The following is a 22,793-nucleotide window of genomic DNA, read 5'->3' as shown; positions in this document are numbered from 1 at the left end:
GAAGGGAAAGCAGTGGATGTATTGTTTCTTGACTTTAGCAAAGCTTTTGACAGTCTCCCACAGTATTCTTGTCAGCAAGTTAAAGAAGTATGGGCTGGATGAATGCACTATAAGGTGGGTAGAAAGTTGGCTAGATTGTCGGGCTCAACGGGTAGTGATCAATGGCTCCATGTCTAGTTGGCAGCCGGTATCAAGTGGAGTGCCCCAGGGGTCGGTCGTGGGGCCGGTTTTGTTCAATATCTTCATAAATGATCTGGAGGATGGTGTGGATTGCACTCTCAGCAAATTTGCGGATGATACTAAACTGGGAGGAGTGGTAGATACGCTGGAGGGCAGGGATAGGATACAGAGGGACCTAGACAAATTAGAGGATTGGGCCAAAAGAAATCTGATGAGGTTCAATAAGGATAAGTGCAGGGTCCTGCACTTAGGACGGAAGAACCCAATGCACAGCTACAGACTAGGGACCGAATGGCTAGGCAGCAGTTCTGCGGAAAAGGACCTAGGGGTGACAGTGGACGAGAAGCTGGATATGAGTCAGCAGTGTGCCCTTGTTGCCAAGAAGGCCAATGGCATTTTGGGATGTATAAGTAGGGGCATAGCAAGCAGATCGAGGGACGTGATCGTCCCCCTCTATTCGACATTGGTGAGGCCTCATCTGGAGTACTGTGTCCAGTTTTGGGCCCCACACTACAAGAAGGATGTGGATAAATTGGAGAGAATCCAGCAAAGGGCAACAAAAATGATTAGGGGTCTGGAACACATGACTTATGAGGAGAGGTTGAGGGAACTGGGATTGTTTAGTCTGCAGAAGAGAAGAATGAGGGGGGATTTGATAGCTGCTTTCAACTACCTGAGAGGTGGTTTCAGAGAGGATGGTTCTAGACTATTCTCAGTGGTAGAAGAGGACAGGAGAAGGAGTAATGGTCTCAAGTTGCAGTGGGGGAGGTTTAGGTTGGATATTAGGAAAAACGTTTTCACGAGGAGGGTGGTGAAACACTGGAATGCGTTACGTAGGGAGGTGGTAGAATCTCCTTCCTTAGAAGTTTTTAAGGTCAGGCTTGACAAAGCCCTGGCTGGGATGATTTAGTTGGGATTGGTCCTGCTCTGGGCAGGGGGTTGGACTAGATGACCTCCTGAGGTCCCTTCCAACCCTGATATTCTATGATTTTATGAGAACAGGCCTTCGCATGGCACTTTTGCAGCCAACATTGCAAGGTATTTATGTGCCAGATATGCTAAACATTTGTATACCCCTTCATGCTTCGGCCACCATTCCAGAGGACATGCTTCCATGCTGATGACGCTCATTAAAAAAAAATGTGTTAATTAAATTTGTGACTGAACTCCTTAGGGGAGAATTTGTATGTCTCCTGCTCTGTTTTACCCACATTCTGCCATGTATTTCATGTTATAGCAGTCTCGGATGATGACCCTGTTGTTCGTTTTAAGAACACTTTCACTTCAGATTTGACAAAACGGAAAGAAGGTACCAATGTGAGATTTCTAAAGATAGGTACAGCACTTGACCCAAGGTTTAAGAATCTGAAGTGCCTTCCAAAATCTGAGAGGGACGAGGTGTGGAGCATGCTTTCAGAACTCTTAAAAGAGTAACACTCCAATGTGGAAGCTACAGAACCCGAACCACCAAAAAAGAAAATCGACTTTCTGCTGGTGGCATCTGACTCAGATTATTAAAATGAACATGAGTCGGTCCGCACTGCTTTGGATTGTTATCGAGCAGAACCCATCATCAGCATGGACACATGTCCTCTGGAATGGTGGTTGAAGCATGAAGGGACATATGAATCTTTAGCGCATCTGGCAAGTAAATATCTTGAGACGCCAGCTACAACAGTGCCATGTGAACTCTTGTTCTCGCTTTCAAGTGACATTGTAAACAAGAAGTGGGCAGCATTGTCTCCTGCAAATGTAAACAAACTTGTTTGAGCGATTGGCTGAACGAGAAGTAGGACTGAGTGGACTTGTAGGCTCTAAAGTTTTACATTGTTTTATTTTTGAATGCAATTATTTTTTTTAACATAATTCTACATTTGTAAGTTCAGCTTTCATGATAAAGCAATTGCACTACAGTACTTTTATTAAATGAATTGAAAAATACTATTTTTGTTTTTTACAGTGCAAATATTTGTAATAAAAAATAAATATAAAGTGAGCACTGTACAATCTGTGTTGTAATTGAAATCAATATATTTGAAAATGTAGATAACATCCAAAAATATTTAAATAGATGGTATTCTATTATTGTTTAGCAGTGCGATTAATCAGGATTAATTTTTAGTTGCTTTTTTTAATTGCTTTAAGCCCTAGATTTTTATGTGAAGTGTTATGTATAGAACAGCCTTAACTGATACACAACACTATGTTTTTGTGTATTAGTTTCCCAGGTTTTCAGATAGGATCCTCAGCATTTCAGTTACTTCTTTCAGAAAGAACAGGACCTTCATCAAAGAGTTTTTTTGAAGCTATTGCCCTTTGTGGAAGGAGCTGTTTGTTTTTCGAAGGTTTTGCTCTTCATTAATATTAGCATGATAAATGTTACGAAAGTTTATTCAAAGCTATTGAAAATTGAGTGACAGAGAGATGGGGCATGTCTTTTTTACTTTTGCCTATTTCTTTCTATTATATGAATTAACTCCACAGTCCCTTGTTTAGCAGCATAGAGAAGGACTTCCTGCAGAATTTTAAATGAATTAAATTCCATTGGGGCAATGAGTTAACAAGCTTTTTATTTATTTTACCCTGTGTGATTGTTTTTCTTTGTTTCTTCCATGCTTCTTTGTGCTCCCTCCCTGGCAGCTTTTCTTTACATTAGCATGTGCTCTTATCACTTTGTTAATAATGGACCGTGCTTCATGTGAATCTGGCTTTGGGGGCTAGAAGTGAATTAACTCGCTGCTTAGAGCCAGGGCTGCAGAATGGCTGACAGCTCAGTGTTCCGGTAACACATGGGATGTCAAAGCAACTGGCACAATGGGCATATGCAGCCTTGGTTGTGGGAGGGAGGCATGACAGAGGCATATAGTGAAATCTGTAGCTTTGAAAGAGAGGCCTTGTCAACAGCAATGCTGCAGAACAACATCCCCTCTTAGTTTGTGACTAGAAGGAAGAAACGATAAATTGTTTTGTACCAGATGGTGATTCCTCCTAAATGAAATAGGCATAGGTTAAGTCAGTTCCATCCAGCTCGGTTTACATTGCATAGAGGACACATTTGGTGCCATCTTGTCACACTTTGCCTTGTGTACTAAAGCCAGGCCGGCAAATGAACATGAGGGAATCAAAAAAGAGAGGGTCTGGGAGGCTTCATGTCATTGTAATCAGTTCCTGAGCTATTCACCTCAGGTCATCAGTTCAGCTGTGGACCATATCATCAGTGACCAAAAGTAATTACAATCTTAGGGCTATTTAATTATATTAAATTTAGTCACTTATGGAATCGGTCCTTTTCCAAGTCTACATACAACACCAAAATGATTTCTGCAGATGATATTAGTAATTGTCCCACTTGTTGTTAATAAGCACTTTTTAAAGCTTTTTATCTGAGCTCTCAGATCGAAACACAAGCATTAAGTTTCTCAACCCCTCTGTCCTAGGTATTATCATACCTCTGAACCCATACCTGCCAGCATGTGACAGAGGCAACTGAAATGTGTGGCAAGTGACCAGAAGTGGACCCTTGTTTTGTTGCACATTATACCTCATAAATTACCTCCAGACAAAAACAGTTAAAATGGAGTTAAGATTGAGAGTACACATCAGTGATTCATGGTGGGGTTTTTTTTAATAAAGCGATGTAATTATTTCCAAAACATGCATTGTAAACCCAGGAAATTCAGAATTAAGGTTAAACTTTAACAGGAATCCTAACATATTAAGGTGTAGAAATACGAGGGCACCAAACAACCTTAACTCTGCCCTGTAGTGAATGACACCATTAGGAAGGAAAAAAAATCTAAAACATATTTTAAAATAATCTAATCTAGTCTTACAAATGCTAAAATGTGTTAATCATTTCATTTCCTGAAGGCATTTTGGTGGTTGCAATCTCCCACATTAGATTTGGCATCCTGGCTATCTGCCCTATGCATCCTTCCCTAAGTCAATGGATATTTTGAGTCAGTCTTCCTCTTTCATTTGCAAAACATCTCCTGCCTTTGGTGCTGCAGAACAGGCAGGCTGATTAACCCAAAATGTAGAACATTCCACAAAATCCAGAATACTTAAGAGGTCTAGGTGTCCCCATTTTACAGACAGGACAACTGAAGCACAGAGAGGTTTTTGACTCCCACATCAAATTAATGTTGGAGCTAGGACTAGAAGCAAGGGGATCTGACTAACAGTCCTGTGCTGTAACCCCTAGCCCACTGCCTCAAGGTACTTGGCATTCTCAGCATAAAGGCCAAGATCTGAATGAACATGAAAATTAAACACCCGTCTCATCTCTGCAGTTTTCTTTCTTGGTCAGTTAGGGCAGACTGACCAGGTAGGGTGGGAAAGCTTGTACTGCTGTTGCAGGAGCTGTACTTGTACTATGGATCAATATAGGTTCTTCAGTCACTAGGGCTCTCTGTTACTTCTCACCAGCACTAAACTCACTGAAAAAATGTTAGCCAAAAATAAACTAATCTTACTAATCTTTGGTTTGATAGCCTTTACTGGCTGTACTTTCTCTAGACATGATGTGTGCAGGTGAAAATACATTAAATCTATTCTGATTTCTTATGGCTTTTTTTTTTTTTAGGTGCCTGAACATGCAGAACTCGGTTGGATTCTTGGGTGCTTAACTAGTATGCCACGTATACAAAGCTTTCCCCAGTGGAAGGTAAGGTTTATATGATCAGCATATTAAACTAAAAGGAGATTTAAGGGAATTTAATAAAAACAGTATTGTCCTTTCTGTTGCCTGTGGACCATAAACACTGGGCCAGTCATTCTTACTAAAAGGTGATGGAGTCACTTCAGGAAGAGGAAAGAAAACAACCCCATACAATGCTATTACTATAGGAGACATAACTGTATATTGTGAGTCAGTGAGGCTGCTGCTCTGGGAGGTTACAAAGTAGCATACCGGTAAAAGTAGAGAATACAGAGGCAGTTAAAGAAGGTTTTCAATTATAGACTGGTATTTTTAATCATTTATCAAAATGCTTAAAGTTCTTATTTCAAGCCTCATAACATAATAAAATGCAATGAGTACAGCACAACATTAAGGCTAAAAAATCAAGCAGTCACAAGTAAGGAAATTCCATAAGTAAGTCTTCTGCAACATTAGTTGGCCATTCTGTGTGTTGTATGGTATGGGATATATTAAGGTTTACATTTTAAAAGGGATACAGAAATAAACATAACTAAAGATGACTGTGGCTGAGTTGATGTTTTGAAAAATCTTCCCTTTTGCCATTCATGACATATGTGCTTAATTTCTTAGTATTACATCAACTGTTTTTTGCATTTAATTTCCGTGGGTTTTCTTTATTTAACAAGAAGAGAAATCAGAAGTGTGCTGGGATGTGTAAACCCCACGCTGACAGGGAAGGGGCTAGGGAGGTTCAGCGCTAAGGTAGCCCCACCTCTCTGGCCCTTCCAACCATGCATGGTAGGGTGGAAGGCATTCAAAAGAGGAAGCTGCAATCAGCAAGGGGGAAGCCCTGAGAATGAAGCGGCTGGAGAGTCTCCTGAAGCAGCAGGAGGAACCTCCACCATGCCAGAGACCCCCAGCTCTGGAAAGAGTCCAGTGAGCCCCAGAAGCAAGCCTGGCAGGGAGAGCATGATTGGGCTATCTAGCCCAAAGGACTCCAGTAAAGCTCCTACCCAGGCATCTCTGAAATAAGGTGGTGCCACTGACCTTTTTTTCTTTTGGACCCCTGGAAGGGCTTCTTTGTTGACTTTGAACTCCGCAAGGGTGGGGCCCACTGCAAGGGCTTAGAGGCGGTGGTCTTGACTGGGCTGACCCTGTGGTGGTCACTGGGCATGGCAAGGGGCCCCGACCGAGCTAGAGAAGTGCCCCAGAAAGAATCTCTTAAAAGTGGTGGAGAATGCGGGCACTTGGTCAGCTCTGCTGAAAGGGAGAGGAAAAGGGAGCAGGGAGTGGGAAAAAGGAGAAAAGAGGTTTGAGGCTGAGAAAATCCTGACAGAAACAACTTTGTAATGGATCTGGAATGGCTGTTAAAATGGGTCACAGAAAACCAGCAGCACCAGGCCATCCTGCAACAAAAACAGCAGCAGCAGCTGCTTCAACAGCTTGCAATCCAGCAACAGCTGGGGCAGCAGCAGCAATAGCTGACAGGGAATTAGCCACATGCCAACAGCAACAACAGAACCTGGAGCAACAGATGCTGTCAGTTCTCCGACCTCTAGGGTCACCTAGGGCTGTGGTGACCACTAACCCTGGGCCTCCCAGCTCAACACCCATCCCTGAGAAAGCTGTCTAAGATGGGCACCACCAGTGACCCCCAAGGCATTTCTCACTCCTTTTGAGCTGGTGGCATCTGCTGTGGTGTGGTCCTCAGAGCACTGGACCATGTTATTGGTGCCATCTGTCAGGACCGGCTCAAGCTGAATGCCATGAACTTGATTTGGCAACAGCCCAGGACTATAGGAGGGTCAGAGAGGCCTTATTTGACTGTTTAGATATCACCACCTCTCTGGGAAGAGTCCAGTGAGCCCCAGAGGCAAGCCTGGCAGGGAGAGAGTGATTGGGCTACCTGGCTGGAAGGACTCCAGTAAACCTGCTTTCTGGGCAACCCTGAAGTAAGGTGGTGTCACTGACCTGACAAAAGGGGCTTCTCTGTTGAGTTTGAACTTTTGCTTTTCGTCACCCATAAACAAAGTAAGAAGGCCTACAAGGACGGGGTGGTGGGGTCCACTGCAAGGGCTAAGAGGCTGGGGCCTGGACTGGGCTGCCCCTGTGGTGGTACTGGGGTGTGGCAAGGGGCCCCGAACCCGAAAGACGGTTTTACAAGGAGTCAGAAGAGAGACAAACAATGAGAAGAAAAAAAATCCAGAGCAATTTGGTTTGCAGAGTTCACAACTGGAGAGGGCTAAATACCTCCAGATGTTTTTGGGTGTTTTTTTTCCCTTCCTGTTTTTTCTTCTTAATTAAATAAACCCATTCAAATTTAAATGCAACAAATAGTGTTAATGCAAAACTTAGATTAAAGCCAAGCTTTTCAAACCTGTGTTTCTCAAGTTAGACTTGTAAAGCGATATTTAGACATCTAAGTATAAGTGGTTGGACTTTTAAAACCCACAAATAGGAGCTGCAGGTGCTTGGCATCAGGCCCCCCATATTTAAGAGCCTGGAGATGGAGACAAGACAGTGTGATCTGGATGACGGGGAGAGTAAAAAGATACAGGAAAATATAAAGAAGTCTGGACAGATTTTAAGGATTTTTTTAAATGTAGCTACAGTTAAAACAAAAAGCAGGAAACTAGATACTTGAACATCTATAGACCAGCTGGTCCAGATGATATGCATCTAGGGTGTTAAAGGAATTAGGTACTGAACTTCTGAACCTCTGATAATTATTTACAAAAAGGTGGGTTAATCTGGAGGGTATCAGGACTTTGGATAAAAACAAGTGCTGCATACCAGTCTTCTAACAAACAACAAAAAGAGGAGTGAGTTTGGCAGTTACCGTCCCACACATCTAATATCTCTCCCTAATAAAGTAATAGAATAATATTATGAGACAAGATCTATAAATATCTCTAGAAAATAACTGAGCCATGAGCAGTAAGTAGCACTGGACATTGAAAAAGCACAAATTCTGTTAGGCTTGCTTCTTTGCTAGAATGACAGTCAGTGAACGAAACGGACTCAGTAAGTAAAACTTACAACAAAAAAAATCAAAATCAGATGTTAACATCAGCCAAATGGATGATTTCCGTATGTCTTTCTTTTGCAAACAGGTAAAGAATGCCAGCCAGAATTCTGAAGGAACCGTTGGTCTATTCACATACCCTGTGCTTCAAGCTGCAGATATTCTGCTGTACAAGTAAGAGACAGAATGTGAGCCCACAGGCAACGTCTGTTCAACTGCTGTAAGACTAAAGTTCTATGGGTCAACATGTTAAATATCAAGGGGCGTGAATAGCTGAGAGGACTGGGAATGGATGGCACACTTTCATCTTTCAGTCACTGATTAAAATCTTGCTCAGGTTGATAGTGATTAAATATCAGGCCACTGGAAAACCATTGGATGGTATTGTCTAAGAAGAGTTGGTCACCTCAGAACAATTTAGTGCATGTCCCTAAAATCACCAATAAAACTAACACCAATTGACCCATTCAGCAGTTGCATTGGATTGATTGACTGAATGGGCCACAGAGATTAAACTAGTTGTGGATCCTCAAGGTCAGGGCTGAATCATGTTGTTACTTCCCATGATGGACCTGCTATGAAGCTAGAGAGATTTAGTGTCCAGACCTTTCAGTTGGGCACTTTACACCACTATTAAATTCACTTACATTTTTTTCAGGTTCTGGTGTAGATTATGCTGTGTCAATGGGTGAAGAGTTTTCTGCACAAAGGGGTAGCCAAACCTCATGTGTTGCCTCCATGAGAAAGTTGAGACCCATTACAGAAGCATAGTTCTATACTAGTCAATTATCTTTGATGTAAGATTAGCAGAGGTCCCAGCTTTGACCTGAGGTGTAATGACTGGCACCATCAGGATGTCGTGTAGCGATATGGCACAGTGTTTGAAGAAGTCTTCTGCAAATTGGGAAACTGTGAAGTCTCTTTTTTTTTTCCCCCACATTTTAACTTTTTTACATCCTTGAGGGGACGTTTCCTATACTGAAGAAATGTAGACAATATCCTTCTTTCAGTTACTCTTTCTTTTTTTCCTGGTTCTTCCCGCACGTCTCTTGTAAACCTAATCGCTCTTCTTTTCCCTGCCCACCTACCCAGTGCTAGCAGCCTGACTCCATGCTTACACCACTCCACTCCAGCAGCTTGATGGTTCCACTCCACGCTCCCGTTCTCCCCATACATGGCTGACCTATTAGCCCTTTATTAGTTCCTAGGCTGTCTGATGAGGCTGAGATCAAGAGCTGGTAATGTGGAGGAAGGTTGCATCTGTGAATGAAGCATAGTTAAGTCGGGTAATATGTAAAATCTTAATTAATGAATCTCAAAGACAGAGTAAATAGTACATTATGTTTGCAGATTATATTGAGTTGTGTGGGTTCATCAACTTCTGGGAAGACAGAGAAATGATACAAAAGGGCATGGAGGGTTTGGGAATATAGAATAGGCGGGAATAACAAGTCTTCTACCTGGAAAAATATATCTTGGGTAAAATAATCCAAAGCATAGAGTCAATGGGAGGGGAAACAGTCATGTCAAAAGACTTAGGGATGATATTGCTAGTTTATATATATCATAATTAGGAATATAGGGGTAAAAGTAGAGGGAAAATGTAATTTGAATATTAGAAAAAAATTCTTAACTGAGATCTGTTTGATTGTTGAATAGTTCCCCAAGGGGAATAATAGAAGCCCCATCAATTAAAGTAATTTTAATAAACAAAACACTGGCAACTTCACTGTCAGAAACCATTCTGCACTGGGCCCTGGGATGGACTGAACTACCTAGATCTTTTCCATCTCTATGTAGTAAGATTCTGTACTTTTGATTTGTACTTCCAGCTCATTTTAGCTCAACTTTTGCATATTAAGTGCTGGCTGACTGGAAACAGATGACAAAATAAGGAGGTGTCAGAGAGAGAGAGAGCACATATATTAAAAGATATATATTTAACAAGAGAGCTCTTTTATATTAAAAGGGATAGGAAATGGGACAAGAGGCAAGAGAAAATGGATAATTAGGAAAGGAGCAGCAGTCGTAGAAGGAAGAGCAGGAAAAGCAGACGCTGAAATGGTACAAAGCAAAACTAACTGCAGAAATAAGAACTCATAAAAGTGGCAGAAAAGATTCAGCAAATAAAATACCACAAACAAAATAAATGAATTAGGAGAAGGAAGTGAGGGAGAAATAAAACCAACTGAAGTGACCTTGGAGAAAAAAGAGGATTAGGAAGAAGAAAAAAAAGTTAATTAATAGAAGGTAAATAAATAGCATGTGAGAAGCAGGAGCAAAGACCGCAAGAAAACTAACATAAGAAAGAAAGAGTCATGCTGAGGTGTTTATAGAAACACAATATGTTTTCAGGCTAGTCGGATAACTTTGTGATTCTGGTACCATTTTGGCATATGGAAATGTTCCTTTTGGCCTGCTTAAGTGTATTGATTAAGGTAACTGTTTTTTCTGTGTTGTAAGACACTGTGATTTACTATGGGCTACTGTAATAGTTTTTAGCTTGTCTTGCTTACTCTTTGGTGGGTAGAGGGGTGAAGAGATTGACCCCCTGTAATTTAGGATCAGAAGTAAAGAATACCATATTGAATTGAAATTGTCTGGGTATTTAGAGACGCAGAATTTGAATTAAATTAGAATTTGGCCAGGACTTGGTTTATCATACACCAACTCTTTAAAAGTGCAGTGGAAGCTTTAATAAACAAAAGAGGACATGATTTCAAGTCTATATCTCACCTAAAAAATCACAGGTTAACAGTGAGGGCAATTAATCATTGGAAAAAAACACAAGGGAAAGTGATGGATTCTCCATCCCTTAAAGTCTTCAAATCAAGACTGGATGCCATTCTGGAAGATATGCATTAGCCAAACACAAGTTATTGGACTTCAACACAGTAGTAACTGGATAAATTTGCATGACCTATGTTATACAAGAAATCAGACTAGATGATCTAACGGTCCCTTCTATCCTTAAAATCCATGAATGAATAGAAGACAGTGGGTAGTAGAAATCTTATGGAAAGTGGTAGATGCTTGCAGAACACAAGTGTACGTGCCAATATTGTTACTTTTTCTGGTATATTTCCCATTTACATTCAAACTTTGGTAAAAGGCTGTTCTTTTGCTGCTGATTCTGCATTTCATCCCATCAGACACAGCAGAACCGTATTAGACAGGATCCGTCTGGAATCTTGTTCACCCAGAGGAGAGCGAGTTAGCTGTGATTGAACATTTGGCTCCATCTGGCCCTCAACTATGGCAGGAGCCGTGACAGTCTCAGGTAACATTTCAATAGAACTAGAGAATTTTGCTGAGTTTCCTGTATCTGTCTTTTATTAAAAGGTCAACACATGTTCCTGTTGGAGAAGATCAAGTCCTGCACCTGGAACTGGCTCGAGATATAGCACAGCACTTTAACAAGAAATATGGAAACTTCTTTCCTGTGCCCAAAGCCATTTTAAGTGAGTAGGGAGAGGTGTGGTTAAATACTAGATTGCAGTGAGTTATTAAGGGTTGAGGTTGACTTACAGGTAGGGTGAATCTATGTGGGAACAACTGGAAAGGGGGCAAACTGATGGCAAAGTAGATTAATAGAAAAGAATGAATATGGGGCTTTGAAAACCCCCAGAAAGGAATGTGTACAGTATCTGCTATTCCAGTCCTGGGGCCCCCCACAATGCTCTGCTACTGCCTTTCAATCCTGCTTGGTTGCAGCCCCTGTCTGTTCGTGCAGGCATGGGCCTCTCATGAGGAGAGAGCATGTTTGATGGTGCCAATTAAGGAGCAATTTGTGATGCCCATTAGGGCGTTGAATAAGAGACCACCAACCAGCATAACGCGATAGTGTTTGCTAGTAGTAAATGCTGTAATTGAAGTTGCAAAGCAGTTTCTGTTTTATTACCTTCATTACCATAGCACCCAAAAGTTCACTAGGTGCTTTGACATATGCTTGTAAATTTCAAGAAGGCTCTTCATTGGCGCTAAACTTTCCATTCTTGGTCACAGCCTAAAGCTTAGGAGATTTTGAGGAAAATGTGTTCAGCCATTTTTCGCATTACGAGGCCATGAAAAATTTCTGAATCTTTCTGTAGAGCAAATGGCACATGTGGTGGGAAACATGAGCAGCTGAGTACAGAAAAAGTGTGGTATCTTTGCATTAGTTCATAATCTAGAGGAATGTGCACCCCCAGGGGCAGGGAGTTCTCCCCTTAGAAAAGATTACACTGCCAGAGTATCATTAGTAGCCCTCTTTCCACTTTAAAGCCCCAGTTAAAAATGAGAGGTCACCCATGAGAATACAGGGTGTTACAAACCTTGGTGCAGTGTCTTGTGAGCAGTTTGAGCACCAATACTGTGATGTCTATGCAACAGTGATTCTGTGCTATGTGATTCTAGTCATTAGCTCAATGGCTCACACTGCATTTTGTGTATAATAGTAACAATGGGAAGAGACTGTGAATTAATGGAGTGGTGTAACTAGATGAATGTTGCCACGTGCTTTATAGTACTGGTATCCTGTCTTGCATGCGTGCATGTGTCTCAGTTATTTCTAAGGCACCTATCACCCTGCCAAAATCTAAGCAAAATGTTTTCCCCCTGCCTAGTTTTTGGGTAGATAACACCTGGGAGGGAGCAATTTCTAAGGAGCTCTAGGAGAGTTTCAGGGGCTTCTTGTGTGGGGCAGCTTCTCATGGTGAGGAGGCTGGTCATTTTGGGACCCTGGAGTGTGATCTGATCCAGCTTCCCACTGTTACGGGATCCCTCACACACTTCTAGTTTGTGCTCCCTGGGTTACTCGCCTCGCCAATACCAGGTACCTAGAGGAGGAGGTGGATTGGTAGGGAAATCAGCATAGAGCCATAGCAGGCTGGAATCATCCCAGAAGCAGTAGGTAAATGGGGAGAAAGGGGAACTAGGTTCAGGTTCTTTGGGTGATTATGGGGAGAAAGGAGAATGGCTGGGGTGCTTTTGGTGGGAGAGAATGAAGATTAAGGATGAGGTGTATTTTGTAATGCTTGAGAAAGTAATTGTTAAAGCAAGGCAAGCAGCCAGGGCAACCTGCTATAGGCTGTAGTACTCTCCTAAGAAAAGTGCCAAATAAGCATGAATAGACAACCATGATCTGTTTGTCTTTTTAGGTACAACGAAGAAGATAAAGTCTCTCAGGGATCCAACAGCCAAGATGTCCAAGTCAGACCCTCAGAAATTAGGCACACTCAATATCACAGACAGTCCAGAGGAGATAGTTCTGAAATTCCGCAAGGCTGTGACTGACTTCACCTCCGAGGTAACCTATGACCCAGACTCTCGTCCTGGTGTCTCCAATCTGGTGACCATTCATGCTGCAGTAACAGGACTCAGCATAAAGGAAGTGGTGCACCAGTGTATTGGTCTTGACACTGCACACTACAAAGGGATAGTGGCAGAGGCAGTTATTCAGAAATTTGCGCCAATTGGGAACGAAATTAAGAGGCTCCAGGAGGACAAATCCCACTTGGAGAAGGTTTTACAGGCTGGAGCAGAGAAAGCCAAAGAACTAGCTTCCCTTGTGTATCAAGAAATAAGGAGATTAGTGGGGTTTCAATAGAACCTACTGAATAGTTGCAAATTTTCTTATTTCCTGCGATAGCTCTTGTTCATCATCTCCCATCTCAGAGTCTGAGAGAGAATTTTCTTTGTTCTGGAATATCAGACAAGAACAATCAGAGATGATTTTTTCATGTGATTGTGATACCATCTAATGGGAGCCATTCTGGATGGCCAAAGGACGGACACACAATTTCCAAAGAAACTCACAAGACCAGAACAGTGAAGCTGACCAAATGAATTGCCTGTTTTCATAGAGCAACATAAAAAGTTGAAATAGAAGCCACGATCGTTGGGATGACAGAGTTGCTGCATTCCTGATTACTCCAGAAGGAGAGGAAGTCACAAGCTTCATAAAATCCTCCCCTATTACACACACAACCCCACAGAGAAGGACAGTTACACTATGTTGAATGTGATGGCAGAATGTGCTTCTGGATAACCAGAATAAAAATACATACCAGAGACCCGGAATGCCCAGGACATTGGTAGTAGGAAAGAGAGCCTTTCACCTCTAAATCCCCAGTTCAAATGCAGCCTAGTTTGGTAATGACATCTAGTCTGTATGAAATGAGTTGGTCTCTTAGTCCATTTCCTGATATATAAATGTCCATATTACAGAAACCACCATGACCATTGAAACTCGGCTTCTTTTTGGCAGTCTCAGTAAAGAACTCATGGACTGAATGGAACCTGTACCCTCTATCCTGAACACCCCCTCTCACTTCTAAGTCATCTTAGTAGGTCAGGGCTAAGATACATTGGCAGGGGACTGTCTGTGTTGAGAAGCTTGCTCTGCAGCTGTCCATTTTGCAGCTATTCTGTAGAGAAGTAAAGGCTTCAGCACTGTCAGTCCAGCACCAACTACGTGATTCATTATAGAATCTGTGTCCAGCAGGGAAATGACTTTCGGCTGGGAAACCAGAGAACTGGCTGTAAAATTAACAAAAACTGCTTGTGTAAGTGACTAGCTGAATACAAAGCCATGGTTATGATCAAAGCATTTTTCTCAAAATGAATAGGCCTAGTAATGAGAGCTGCACTCAGCCTCCACAGATCTTATTCCTCCCAAGCCCCAGTGAGAGAGCCTAGAATGAGTGAGCTGCTGCTGAGGAGCAGAAGGAAAGGGAGAAACTGGCAAAAAGGAATAAACTATTCTAAAGGCAATGGAATGGAGAGGGCAGAGAAGTGTTTAAAGCAATGCAAAAGCAATTATTGTACTGTTGCGGAGAATTTTGCTGCATCAGTGTGTTGATGCTTCACATTTGAAACCACTGTATTAAAACTTAAACTAAGTTTATATATCACAACCATGGCAGGTACTGCAAAGAGGAAAACACAAATTTAAAAGTGTCTGAAACATGTCTTCACTGTTTCTTTCTCCTGAGTTGGGAAAGGTGGAAGTTATATCAAGAAACTAGAGCAACTTTATACTCGTGAATCATCATGAACTGATCTTTTTTCTGTGTAATACAGACCAATAAAAAGCTGATGAATTTGTTTACTGGTTGGAGTGAAATGGTGAGTGTTCACTGACTCAGAATCCTTTAGCTCCTGTGTATTGCAAAGCAAGAAATTCACAATTGGATGTCCCTACCATCCAAGCTAAGACCCGGGTTTATATTATAAAGGATCTGTAGAAAGAGGACAATGGGATGAGAATTTTCAGGTAAGACCATTACTAAAGCTAGTCAAGACTAGAGAAGGTATATGAATGGACACAAGGATGTCAGTTAGAAAACAAGTGCAAGGTAATGTACATTGGAAGGATTAACTGCATCTTTTCATACACATTGCTGGTTTCTAAATTAACACACAGGGAAAGACATGGGTGTCATGGACAGCTCATTGAAAATCTCTGCTCAATGGCCAGCAGTGGACCAGAAAGCAATTGTTAGGTTTCATGAAGAATAGGGTAGAACAGGGATCGGCAACCTTTGGCACGCAGCCCACCAGGGTAAGCCCCATAACATGCCAGGCCAGTTTGTTTACCTGCTGCATCCGCAGGTTTGGCTGATTGCAGCTCCCACTGGCCGCGGTTCGCTGCTCCAGGCCAATGGGGGCTGCGGGAAGTGGCAGCCAGCACATCCCTTGGCCCACGCCGCTTCCTGCAGCCCCCATTGGCCTGGAGTGGCAAACCGCGGCCAGTGGGAGCTGCGATCGGCTGAACATGTGGACGCAGCAGGTAAACAAACCGGCCCGGCCCACCAGGAGGCTTACCCTGGCGGGCTGCGGGCCAAAGGTTGCCGATCCCTGGGATAGAAAGTGCTACTGAAAATATTGTTACACCACTCTAAATTGATAATACTCAAGATAAAGATATACTGTTCATTTCTGGATGCCCCAGGTTAAAAAAGTTATAGCAGAAATAGAAGATGGTCAAAAGGTGAGGAATAAAAATGAGAGACAAAGAGATTGAAAAGATTAGGACTGTCTTCTTTACAAGGAAAAGAAGAGGGAGCCATGATAGAGGTATATATAATAAACATTATAAAGAGAAGGTGGATTACATTCATACATTGTCTTATAATATCAGAACAAGAAGTGTCCAATGAAATGTAAAAGACAACAAACTTAAAAACTGATTTTTTTAAAATTGTTTTACAGAATGTATGGCTAACCTGTGGAACTCATTTACACAAGATATTAAAGTGCAAGTATTCAGCAGGATTCAGAAAAACTTGCACATATATGAATAAAGAATATAAACCTATATGCTTCAAAGTATTAGACATGGACTATAAGCAACTGATTATGCTTAAGAAGAAACTTATACTGTGGGCTCTTTATTCCATATCTGTTCATTGTGAGGATTTTTGTACCTTCATCTTGAAGCATTTGGTGCTTAGATGGACAACTAGCCTCCTCCAGAATGGCAATTTCTGTATTTCTAAGGGAATTCTGTGCAACAAAATTCTGATTTGGGACTGTCTGAAGCAATTAGCTCACAGTTTATATCTATTTCTGTTTCTACACAGAAACAATTCAGTTCAAATCCACCCAATTTTATCAGGAAAGCGTTGGGAGGGTCTTGGACCTGCCACTAACTGAAGCAGCTTAGATTAACCAAGCTGCCCATCACTAGACACTGTGATTAGGCTCATTACAGTTCTTCAGTTATCACAGATATAGCCATACAGTCACATACGGAGATGTTTCTCACTGGTACAAAATAACTTATTGGCTCTGAATTGTTCAAACTGAGCTGGCCAGTCTTAAAATGACCTATAAAAGAAAACAAAAATGTTGTATACTTTTTCTTTCTTAATGATGTATGCAGAAGGCCCACAGGTATTTTTTTAATGTTTTTCCCTGCTTGTTTTTTACATTAGAAATTCAGCTCTCATCTGCTGTATTTTTCCTACGGGACAGCATGAAAGACTGGAGAACTCATATGGTTACAAATGACGTCAGAGGTACCAGGAAGATAAACCTGATTAATTGGCAAGGGAAGGGATTTTTATTCAGCCTGTTTAAAACACTCTCTTGATTTCTGTTGACACCTGTTTAATTCAAATGCCCAACAAACACTTTGGTAAAATATATTTGTTAAAAATTCTATACTGTACCACATCAGATAAGATTAAAGGCTCCCAATCCATTTCTTCCTCTTTCAAAGGGGGACCTCCAGCAAGATCAAGAAAGACAAGACAAATCTTGATATTCCTAGGGTTTGGTTTTGTGTTTTAATCTTTAAGTTGTTTGTTTTTTAAGAGAGATTTCAGAGCTCTGAAATATCAGAGCATACAAATTCTGCACAAATTCACACAAGCACTGGATGTGCAGACTGCAGCCACTCTGCATTGTGTTATGAATGTTGTTGAATTATTTTGCTTTAGCTCCATATGGGCTTGGGGTTCAATATTCCTCCCTTTCAAGCAAAGAAACAGGAGCAAATGTGCTCTTAAAATAGAAATCTTTCGTACCAGTAAAATAAGGAGGAGATGGGGACAAAAGAGAGAAACTCCTGGCATGTTGGAAGAGTGGATTGTCTCTACCAGTCTCCAAGAGGTGTCACTGAGATTTTTCTGAGAAGCCAAAAACTCTGCTTGGGGCAGGGAGAGTGGTTCTGACGAAGGTCTCTTGCTACTGTAATTTGGCTTTATTAAATTTAAGGGTTTACCCCTGTTTCTGGAAAATTTTCTTCTTTCTTTCCTTTTGTTTGCATTTAAGAGAACTGGTTTTTCCTTTTTATTTCTTTATTTTATTTTTCTTCCCTTAAACAAATTTTACACTTTTACCACATTTTTATAGAACATATTGATCATTTTATTTTCTTTGGGACAACCTAAAAGTATGATAAAAATCTGGGGGTTTTTTTGGGGGGGGGGGCTGGAGGTAGGTATTTTATATTTCACACATGCCAAGTTGAGAAGATAAATTATTAAGTATGATTTCCACCCTAGCACAGGCCAGTTGTGCAGCATATATAACCAATGCAGTTTAGTCCACACATGGATTAAAAAAATAACCAGGAAGGAAGTGTGAACCGTCCCATTCATCTCAATAGGTTTGTTTACTCTGAAACCTAATGTTAACTGTCAACATTATTTACTTTTTCGCTGTTGATCAAAGTACACACACACAAAGGAAGAGCCTATTATGAATGTTTGCCAGTCTACTGTGAATGGGATTCATTTCCATGGACGAAGCTGGAGAATACTACAGAGAGTGCTCAACTGTACCAGATTGTGCAGAATGTTCCACAGTGGAACTATCAGGCTGCTTGTTGTAAGAGAGTCTTTTCATTTAAATACCGTAATGTATAAAGGAAGATTTACTGAGCTAGGAGCCATGAGTTGTGGTTTCAGTTCTAGTGACTGCTGTTTATGCTTCAGCATACTTCCTAGCCCCTATCACTGAACAAAGCTTTATGCCCCAACCCTAGAAGGCAGTCAAATATTAATCCATTCTCTATTTTACATACAGGTTTGCAACAAAATTGTATGATGTCATTTCAAACCAACTGAAAATTGAACCCCTGCTCTCTAATACAGCAGAGCTAAACTTCATCAGGTTATCCATGCTTCCTTTCATACTGCATGAACCAAATCTATGTGCTGTAGTTATCCTATCTGTAACCACTCCACCATGCTCCCTGCCTGCAACTAAGGATAGAACCTGGGATTCTTGATCTCCAGTGTGCTTCTACTGTCATCAAAGAGTTGTGTAACTCACTGGAAAGTGTATGTCAAATCTCCCTGTAATATTTGGTCCGCATAAGGCTAGCAATTTCCGCAGTAGCTCAACTAGTTCAGCAATCTGTGATGTGGATTTAGAGGTCCAGGATTTGGATTCTGTTGTGGAGTGTGGTTTCACAAAAGATAGGCTTGTTTTTCTGGGGTAGGTTGTTTTGTTTGCTTGTATGTTTGTTAATGATTTATTTAATTCACACAGTGAAATAATATCCTTTAAATAGGCTTTATAGTTAAAAAAACATCATAATCTGTCAGTTACAGCATAACACACAAGATACAATAGCAGTCAACGTGCTCATTTGTCACACATCTTGCTGGTATCACACACTGTCAAGTTTGATGGTCAAAGAACCACCTTTTTATTTATTTTTAATCTAGCTGAGCTTTGGCTCCTAAACCTAACTACTCTCAAGCTGCTTTTGAGGGAAGAGGTTAGCTGAAGTGGCAATGTCTTTGTGATTTAGGAGAAAGTTTTAGTGGCTGATGTGTGCAGGTTGCCACTCAGGATTCTGAGTGGACTGGGGAGATTTTATGGATACTGGGACATTTGATGTGTTTTTTAACAAAATCTCCATAGGGCCTGGAGAAAAAGAAAAGTCTGATAAATTGTAGTAAATAAAGAGCAAATTCTCCCTTCAGGATACGCTCCTGCAACTGCACAGAAAATAACTGCATTAGTGTAAGGGCAGAGTTTTATCCCTGGTGTATAATGGCTCTTTATTACATGCCATGGTTCCCTGCTCCTTGAATTGGATTGTATTCTGGAGGGAGGAAGTTTGATCTTGTGAAAGCACAGGAATAGGAGTCTGAAGACCTGGCTTTGCATATGTTTCCTGTGTGACCTTGGGTAAGTTACTTTAGCCCTCTGTGCCTCAGTTTCCTCAGCTGTAAAATGAGGCTAATGAGCCTTCCTAAATTGGTTAGTCTCTAAGGTGCCACAAGTATTCCTTTTCTTTTTGCGAATACTGACTGACACGGTTGTTACTCTGAAACCAAAGGTAAACTACTGTTTGTCAACCTAGAGGTGTAGCATTTCAACCTGACACTCTATCACCAGCAGGAGAGTGAATTTGTGTGGGGGGGTGGAGGGTGAGAAAACCTGGATTTGTGCTGGAAATGGCCCACCTGATGATCACTTTAGATAAGCTGTTACCAGCAGGACAGTGGGGTGGGAGGAGGTATTGTTTCATATTCTCTGTGTATATATAAAGCCTGCTGCAGTTTCCAGGATATGCATCTGAGGAAGTGAGCTGTAGCTCACGAAAGCTTATGCTCTAATAAATTGGTTAGTCTCTAAGGTGCCACAAGTCCTCCTTTTCTTTCTGCTAGTGGAGTGCATGGCATAGACAAACAATGAAACATGCCAGGGGGCAGACATTTCAGTCCTGCATAATAAATAAGGAAACCAATGAAAGCATTATGCCTTTGTGTCTTTCAAAAACCTACAGGCAGGACCTTCCTACCTTGGTTTTCTTGCTCTCTGCTCCAAGGGCTCAGCTGGCCTAAAAGAAACGTGCATGGCCCTGCACTGTTGCAGCCCCTTCATCTTTCCTCTCTCCTGGCAGCTTGAAAGGGAGGGCCTCCACTGAGGATCTAATATCAAAAGGGAAAGGGTAATGCCACTTCATGGAGGGGGGGAGTAATTACCAAATTTCCTGAATAGTAAACAGCTTTAAAACCCCTGAACGCTTTCTAGCTGGGCCCTAGTGGATGCCTGCACAGTTATATCATCCATCTGCCTGCTGCAGTTTGGGCTATTGTTGCAGCTTCCCTTCCCCCCCCCCCCCAAAAAAAAAGTTTGATTTAAAAGGTATCATAAACGTTAATAGCGGTGGGCCTGGCAGGACAAATTGAATGAATGCTTCAAAGTCCGTGGGCAGGAGGGAGTTTCTCCAGTGCGGCTTCCCCTTCTCTGCGGGGAATTCCACCGCCCCAGTGCAGAACCCCGCAGCCGCACGCGCCGGGAGCGCCAAGGGAGAGAAAGGGCCGGGGGACCAGTAGTAGCTCGGGACGGTCAGCAGGGGGCAGCGTGGTGACTTGGCTGCCGCGCGGTGAGTCTGGTCAGCGGGCGCGGGCGGCGGCGGCGGCGGCGGGGCGGGTTACTCTCCGGAGGGGAACGGGAAGAAAGGGATGGGGCGGGGAAAGCGCTGCCCGGGAACTGCTGAGTCCGCTTTCTCGCGGCACAGATCGCTCCCGTCCCCCACGCGTCCCCCCCAGCCCGGCGCTGCTTCCTGCCGCTGCGCTGTGCGAGGCGAAAAGCCAACCGGGCTGGAGACGAGGGCGCAGCTCCGGCTCCCCGGAGGAGCCCAGCCTGGCTTTGCCGGTGGTGGGTGATCTTCCCTGGGGGCCCGCGGCGCTGGGGGGCAGCCCTCCAAAGCGCCGACCCACGAAGTGGCCCTAGCGCCAGAGGCGGGGGGGGGGTCCCAGCGGCACCACCCCTGTTCTGTGCCGGGGCAAAGCCCGCTCTCAAGCGGTCTGGTCCCTGGCCAGCCAGAAAGCAGGTCCCCAGCCCCACCCGGCTCCTCCGCCGCTTCCTGTGAGGCCCCCGGGGGTCCCACCGCCGCTGGGAAGGTCACGGATCGATAAAGGCAGGTGTCGCTTGAGATCAAGTTGCAGGAAACTCCCCGTGGCCGCGGAGGGACCAGCGCCGGAGCGAGGAGTGCAGGATCGGGCCCAGTTTCAGCTCCGAGGAGCCCGAGGAACACGTTAGGATCCGGGTGTTGGGGGTGAGGGTGGGGGGGGGTCCCTTCCTGCAGCACTGAAATATTACACCCTGTGGCCTGCCCCCTTACCGTGCAGATTTCAGAGCAGAGATGTCTCGGGCACAATCCCGCTCCCTTGGCCGGAGGAGGTTTGACACTTGGATCAGGCAACCTAAGGCGGTCAAGCGAGCCTGTCCCCGAAAGCAAAAGTGAGTTTAATACAGGGTGAGAGACGCGTGTTGCTCTTTGGAGCAGAGACGCTGAGGCACAGATGAGATTAAAACGGTGCCCCAACCGCTCTGCTTTTCTTAAACACACACACGACGCGAGAGGGGCCAAGGATCAGCTTGGGCCGCAGGGCCTCCCTGAATGTCTAAGGCACGTAGGGGGGGACGCACGCTCGATTTCACTGGAAGCTTTTAAATATTCCGTTAAGGTATTTCCCCCATGCATCTTGCTAACCACTGTTGGAAGCCCGGTGAATGCATCCATATATAAAGGACCGCTACTTGGATGTGTCACTTAAGTACGTTACCCGGCTCTTGGTTTGTCTTTGATTCAGTTCTTCGCCTTGATCTATACCAGTGGTTATGAGAGGATGGCTAAAAATATTCCTTCTTCTTAAGAGACTGCCGGTCCTCAGTGAGTAGCAAAGGCAGTCGCCCAAACTGCGGGCTCTTCCTCTCTGCACTTGCCTGTTCAATGCTGCTAAGGGCTCTGCATCACTGCCACGCGTTTAGTAACCACGTCTCCAAACAATTGCCATTGAGCGAATGAAGGTGGCGGAGGCTGGGAGCAGCCTCGGGGGTTGGGGCATTTTCTGGAACCCTTCATCTATAAAGTCCTCCTGGGGCTGCAGATCTAGATCAGGACTGGGTAGGTGGGAAATGCAGAATTGTTGCACCCACCCTAATTGCATCGCTATTCCAGTGGCTTTTAGGAGAATCATAGAATATCAGGGTTGGAAGGGACCTCAGGAGGTCATCTAGTCCAACCCCCTGCTCAAAGCAGGACCAATCCCCCATTTTTGCCCTGATCACTAAATGACCCCCTCAAGGATTGAACTCACAACCCTGGGTTTAGCAGGCCAATGCTCAAACCACGGAGCTATCCCTCTCCCCAATTAAGAGAATTGGTTTAAGTGAGTCTGCGTCAGGCTGATCGGAGGTCCACCGAAGTGTGTATGTTTTCGGAAGACAAAGAATAGCCTGCAAACTGCGATTTACCCCAAAATGGAACATTTCCAGCCCTGGCGCATTCGAACCATTTTGGCTGAGCACGAGGTCAACTTTACCCTTACATGAAAACCCATCCGGGAAACACACCAAGCGTTGGAGCTGGCAGGCAGAAACACTTTGCCTGAAGTGCAAGGGTCCTCGTTTTTCAAGCGTCTCAGAGGGGGGAATGAAAGTGATTTCACAAGGAAGGGGGGAAAAGCTTAAAAGAAACATAAAAGCACA

General features: G+C 43.2%; 1 protein-coding gene across 2 annotated transcripts in view; it reads left to right on the top strand.

The window, feature by feature from the left end:
• Positions 1-14,933, top strand: part of WARS2 (tryptophanyl tRNA synthetase 2, mitochondrial) — an 83,271-nt gene extending 68,338 nt beyond the window's left edge. For both annotated transcript variants that reach the window (XM_073310402.1, XM_073310412.1), the window contains 4 exons: positions 4,766-4,846; positions 7,936-8,021; positions 11,190-11,308; positions 12,986-14,933. In XM_073310402.1, coding sequence (XP_073166503.1) covers positions 4,766-4,846; positions 7,936-8,021; positions 11,190-11,308; positions 12,986-13,434 — 735 coding nt within the window. In that variant the 3' untranslated portion in view covers positions 13,435-14,933. The remainder of the gene's footprint in view (positions 1-4,765; positions 4,847-7,935; positions 8,022-11,189; positions 11,309-12,985) is intronic.
• Positions 14,934-22,793: the final 7,860 nt, after the last annotated feature.

Source organism: Lepidochelys kempii, chromosome 1, assembly GCF_965140265.1.
Source record: "Lepidochelys kempii isolate rLepKem1 chromosome 1, rLepKem1.hap2, whole genome shotgun sequence".
Taxonomy (NCBI): Eukaryota; Metazoa; Chordata; order Testudines; family Cheloniidae; genus Lepidochelys; species Lepidochelys kempii.
Note: the sequence above shows the minus strand (reverse complement) of the source record. Positions and strands in the feature narration are given on the sequence as shown.